This window comes from Delphinus delphis, chromosome 6, assembly GCF_949987515.2.
Source record: "Delphinus delphis chromosome 6, mDelDel1.2, whole genome shotgun sequence".
Classification (NCBI taxonomy): domain Eukaryota; kingdom Metazoa; phylum Chordata; class Mammalia; order Artiodactyla; family Delphinidae; genus Delphinus; species Delphinus delphis.
Window position 1 is genome coordinate 69,985,759 of NC_082688.1, and position 6,000 is coordinate 69,991,758.

The window sequence follows — 6,000 nt, forward strand, 5'->3', positions numbered from 1 at the left end:
ACCTGAAGCAGGCTTTCACCAGAACTGGACCGTTTCTGTATTGTAAATAAGTTCATTTGTACCCTTTTTTTTAGATTCCACATATAAATGATATCTCTCTTTCTCTGTGGGTCAGATTGTTTTTTAATGAAGTGTGTGCAAGCAAGAACATTAGTTGTTCCCCTCCACCCCACCCAGAACTTCATTAGGACAAATAGTGTAAAGATGAAAAGTGGTCTTATGCACTGAGCTTGTCTCCTCGTCTATTAATCATCCAATAATTTCCCAACTTCTTTGCAGTGAGATTTCCACGAGGATAAATCCAGGCCATGTAATGTGAGCAGAAGGGCTCTTGCCCTGTATAGTCCTGGCCCTTGAAAACGTCCCATGTATGCACCAGACTTTTTCCCTTTACCACTGAGTGGAATAGACTCAAATACTGCAGAAAAATTTGCAGTCACCTGTTGATGATGGAAAAATCCACAAAACAGGGGGTACCCATGTCCCCGACTCACTCTTTGGAGAGCAACTTAGAACATCCATCTGATCAGGAATGCCTGCCTTGTGTTCTTATACCAGGGAAAGATAAGATTCTATTATGATCAAATTCCTGACAGCATTCTCTTTACCCGTTACAGCAGTCAGCATTAAGTTAACTGACAAATATCTTTAAGACCACACTATCCAAAAAACCTTTCTATACTTCATGTGTTGAAAATAGCAAATACCTCTCCCAAAACTTAAAGTGATCTTTTAAATTACGTTATAAAATTATTTATACAAGAAAAGAGATTGTGTTCTGTCAAAACCTTTTTTAAAATCATGATTTTCTTTTCAGACATTTTTTCAGCCTGTGAGGAAACACAAGTCGAGATTGCTTTGGACTTGAACACTAATGTAATTGAATGAGAAGTGTCACGAGTATAAAAAATATTCTGTATTTGTTGACATTTCTTTGAGGATTCTTACATAAGGGAAAGGCACCTTTTAATTTCCACTCTGACAACCTCCCAGGCACAGGGGCTGTATTCCTTTGCCTTCAGATAGACATGGATTCCATGGAAATACTCCCGGGCAGCACGTCCCAAATCTCGACAATCCAGATTGTCTTTTTTCATCTGCTCCAGTCGGTGCAGCCTCAGATGAAGGCTAGAGAGAAGTTTATCGAGGAGGGTGTTGTTCCAGGCAGCACGGCTGTCCTCTGTGGTGAAGAGGTTGAAGATCTGCTGGAGCATCAGATGATGGTGACAGGTGCCTTGAGTCACCTGGATTGGGGTGATATTCTCTCTTTTCCAAGGAAATTTGAAGTCGGTTCTGTCCTTTAGGCACCACTGAGAGGGGATTCTTTGCAACTGTTCCAAATGTTGGAAGACGTCCTTGTTTTCCTGGCTATGGCTTCTAGGCAAGTTCCAGCCAAGAGAGTAAGCAGGGATAGAGCAGAGCAGCACTCCTGCCACTAGCAAATAGATCTGGGCCATTAAGAAAGGGTGATTCACTGGACGGCCGCCAGGAGAGGCGTGGGCACCGCCAAACAATGAGTGGGAAGCTTCCTTCCCTGGAACTGTGGACAGCGTCCTTCCCTAGGTGGCCGGTAGAGGGCGCAGGGTTTGTTTGGGAAACGCCGACTGTTGAGTTTGCCGTCTGCAGCTGTCTCCTGCAGCTCGAGAGACAGGGCGAAAAGTAGTCCCTGAGGCTGCTTTAATAATCAGCATACGCGAAACACCTTGGTTTTCTCGGTGCTGAGCGTTGAAGAGGAAGCCTTGTCGCGGCCTCGCCAGAGACATTTTTGTGTGGCTGGGAACAAGAACCGTGCATTTTCAGGCTTCCCCTGAGTTTTGCGCTTTATTTTCTCACAGAAACTTGAGCGAGGCAATTTTTGGGAAAGAAGCCTTTTTCTGAGCGGTCTGAGGTGGGAAATCAGAGCGATTCCCAGCCGCAGAGAAAGGGGAGCCGATTTTTTAGATTCGGGCTGGTTTCTGGCGCGAGACAGCGAAGGCCCAGAGAAAGGGGAAGGCGGCGGCGGCGATGGGACGACAGGACGGTGTTGGGGACGCCCTGAGGGGTGAGTCGGCGCGCGGCCACCACCGGGGCCGAGGACGCGGGAGCTGAGCGCCCCTGTAGATTCTCTGGGACTTCATGGAGTCTTTCAAGGATACAGCGTTAAAGTGAGGGAGAAAGTATTGAATATCTGAAAAGTAGGAATATTAAAAAAAACTCACAGCCTTTTATTTTTTACATTTTAAAATTAATTTTATATTTAACTTAATTCATATCATATTTAAATTAAATATTTTAAATGTTTGATATTTTTATAAATTTATGTTAAAATATTTTCAATATTAAGCATAGAATATTAAAATATATTTTCATATTAAAATATAGCATTTTATTAAACTTTATTTAAACTATATTGTCTTTCTACTAAAGTAAGTATTTCATATAATTAATTATTTGTTTATTTATTTTAGGCTGGGTTCAGTCTTCATTGCGGTGTGCAGGCTTCTCATTGTGGTGGCTTCTCTTGTTGAGGAGCACAGGCTCTAGGTGCGCAGGCTTCAGTAGTCGTGGCTCGCGGGTTCCAGAGCACAGGCTCAGTGGTAGCAGCACATGGACTTGGTTGCTCCACGGCATGTGGGATCTTCCTAGACCAGGGCTCCAACCCGTGTCCCCTGAGTTGGCAGGCGGATTCTTAACCACTGCGCCACCGGCGAAGCCCCAAGTATTTAGTTTTACTTTTCTATCTTTAATGGAAGCCAACTCATTAATATTGTCAAGATTACTTTTTTGCTTGTTTTTAATTGAGGGAATTACCATGTTTGACAATTTCTAATGACCCCGTGATAGTCTTAACTGATTTTTAACTCATGTTCCTGAAATGTCTTTCCCAGGACCTCACCTTGACTATAAGGTTAGAAAGAAGAGTTGGTGTGTACAAGCAATTGAGGACGTTTAGCAGGTCAGACTTTTTCATTTTTCTTTAGTAGGAATTTTATACACTAAGTGGAATTTGCCCAGATTTCATTTACATCATGAAGGCTTACTTAGTAAGACTGTCAGGGCCATGCAAATGGAGGTCAGCTTCATTTCTTTACTTAAAATTTTTATATTTTGTTCCTCGTGCATATTTTGGTATTAATTTTCATTTTAAAATGTTGCATTAAAACATCCTTTATCTTGATGACGTAGATTTGGTGCCTTCTTACCATTCGTGCTTAAGAGAAGTACTAGGTTAACGTTGCCCTAATGCTAACCCAGGAAATAGCTTTTGAATTAGAGTATTGTGCTGTTCCATGGCTGAAAATCTAGGAATGCTTTAATTCTCATCATCTCTCCCCCATATATATATTTCTTACCATTTTCCTGGTCTCTACAACATTATTTTAATGTCTTTTTTTAAAGGAAGAAAAAACCCTTTTGACTGCCTTCATCTGATTTTCTCAACTCACACCCCCTTGGCTATGGTAACCACAAATCTGATCTTTTTCTCTGAGGTTATGTGTTTGTTTTTAAAGTATAATTTAATCTGTGTCTTAAAAATTAACACCAGAGGTGGTCTGAAACAAAATAAGGTGAGGAAAAGGACTATTTATCTCATTTATACTAGTCACAGAGCAGGCTTTTTTTTTTTTATTCTTATGGGGAGGAGGTCAAAACACTTTCTTAGATGCTGCAAAGAGCCTCAGGTGCCGTAGGATTTCTCTCCTTAATGTACGGGGCACTGCTCTAAGGGTGGAGACTAGGTCTCTACTCCTTCGCAGGCCTACAGGCAATCCCTCTCCTAGAGTTTGCATTTGGGGGCCTCAACATGCAGACCCCTGAGTGTTAAGGAACCTGTATTCAGAGCTTCTCTTGGCTGGGCTGAGGGTGGACTCTAGAGGTTTCCATTTGTTATATTAATACAAAAGCCTTCTATCATTCACTCTGTTCAAATTCTCAGCCTGTACTTTGCAAACTTTATTTTATTTGATCTCGGCAATGTCTTGTGTGACCACAACTAACGGTGTCTCCATTTTTTAAAAGATGAAATGAAAATCTGATGTCATTTAAATTCAGGAGCCCCAGATTTTTGTCAGAGTGGAGCCTTCTGCTGCTCCCAGGCCCTCCTCTTCATCAGCTCTGAGCACTGGCCCTCAGCTGCACTGAGCCCGTGGTGCTTCCTTCATCCTAATCCTGCCTCTAAAGTCTGTCCTCCCTGCTCCCTGGAGGGCAGTCACCATCCCTGCCTCACTTTCCTGGAATCCACATTGCCAAGCGCATTGTCACATATATACGCAGTCAGAACATTTCTGGTGACGGAATGAAGAGAACTGCATGAATTCACCCTTGCTGTTCATTTTTATGTCACCATTATCTGTAAACTTTCAGAAAATGTGAGCTATGGTCCTGTAAGGAAATGTGGAAGAATTTAAATCTGATGTATGAGTCCCTTTAGAGGAGAATGCAGAGAGGTGAGGCTAGTTGTATTTTGGTGCAATTTAAGAAGTGGCAAAACAGAGTACAGGGTCAAACCTCTAAGTATTCGTATTAGAACTGAAAAAGAGATATATTGAGACTCAGGTTTTTATTTCAACCTTGGGTCTCATTTAGATGAATACATCCTATTGGATTGATACTCTTTCATGTTCCAGGAGTGTGTTTAATTTCCAGTGTAATAAAAGAATTGAAGTTGTGACATTCTATGTTGCCCATAAATGGCTTATTTAAGAATCTCCTTTGCAGGCAGGTACCCACAGCAGCTGGATACAGGCTCCCACAGCCAGACACCTGCATCACCAGGCTCACCGGGGCCTGCCACCCTCCTCACTGAGGACACCCAGGATGATGTTCTCCAGCCCTGTCTGCACCCTTAGCTGTCACCTGGCCCAGAACCACAGGCTGCCAAAGCAGGAGACCCTCACAGTCCTGCCCCTAACAGGGAGAATCTTCTTTGTTTTCCTGCCTGAAGGACAAGGAGGTTTTCAGGTCCCATCAGCACCAGCTGGCTGACAGCCAGTTCCCAAACGCTCAGGCCGCCTCATTCTCCATGAGACGATACAGCACTTCTCCATCGTCTTCAGCACAAAGAGCTGAAATTCCTCAGTGGGCTTGATCAACAGTGGGCAGATCTGGAGACTAGTTTGGTGCAGGAGATGGAGAGGAAAAGACCCTGCTGGGCAATGAGGACTCCAGCCTGACTCTGAAGAACTTCCAAAGGACCAGGCTCGATCTGAAAAGAAAGTCCACAGCTGCTGTGCCCAGGACAATATGAGAGTGGAAGTTAAGGCGTGAAAATCAGAGTGTGCTTTCCCTGTATGTTCAACCTCAGAGAATCCAGGAGTGGGAAAAGGAGACCTGGACCCAATCTTCTACAATGGAGTCTTCTCTGCTTAGAGGTGGCCTCTAGTGCGTCCATATTCACTCAGTTCAATGACTTTTCTTCTGATTCAGTTGTAAATGCATCGAGTCTTCTCAGCACATTGTTTTTCAACAGTAAGTGGAACAATACTTTGGAATGGGGAGAAAATTTATTTTTAATTTGTAATAATTAGAATTTATTTCTCTATGATGATTGTTATATTTACCAAATTTATTCTTCATATTATGATATGGTCAGCTTTGTGTCTTGTTTTCCTTTGCTTTGGGGGTGCAAAAGGTGTATTTTAAGTGTTAGGTTTAACTCATACTCTTAAAGAAAATCAGAGTGTCCTTAAACCTTTAATCTGCCTTAAAATCCAACAGGAACATAAATCGTTTTATTCATTTCATTGGTTCTTAAAATATTTTGAAGTATCTCTGCTTTCAGGATTTTACTTGTGTTTTTTAATATATTGGTAGATAAAAGAAAGATATTACTTTCTTAATGGAGCACTCTGTCAGAGAAGACAGGCCTTAAAGAGTAAAAAATGCGCTTGAAACCCTTTCTAGGTTATGAGGGAGATGCACAAGGCATTATGACAGGTTATAGCAGCTGGAGCTATTCTCTTTTACTTGTTTTTTCTTGGAGAAAGCATGTCTAATGGTTGCTGATTCAGTTTCAGCAGT

General features: G+C 42.2%; 1 protein-coding gene and 1 long non-coding RNA gene across 12 annotated transcripts in view; one reads left to right on the forward strand and one right to left on the reverse strand.

Annotated features, from left to right (window-relative positions):
* LOC132427388 (uncharacterized) overlaps positions 1–5,140 on the forward strand; it is a 106,838-nt gene extending 101,698 nt beyond the window's left edge. For 10 of the 11 annotated variants that reach the window (XR_009519892.1, XR_009519894.1, XR_009519887.1 and 7 more), the window contains 3 exons: positions 2,868–2,935; positions 3,379–3,440; positions 4,699–5,140. This is a non-coding gene — a long non-coding RNA (uncharacterized lncRNA). The remainder of the gene's footprint in view (positions 1–2,867; positions 2,936–3,378; positions 3,441–4,698) is intronic. The other variant, XR_009519888.1, reaches the window with a different exon arrangement.
* Positions 417–1,457, reverse strand: LOC132427386 (interferon alpha-13-like). The gene has a single exon (XM_060014822.1). It carries the CDS (start codon positions 1,455–1,457, stop codon positions 945–947), a length of 513 nt encoding a protein of 170 aa, XP_059870805.1. The 3' UTR covers positions 417–944.
* Positions 5,141–6,000: the final 860 nt, after the last annotated feature.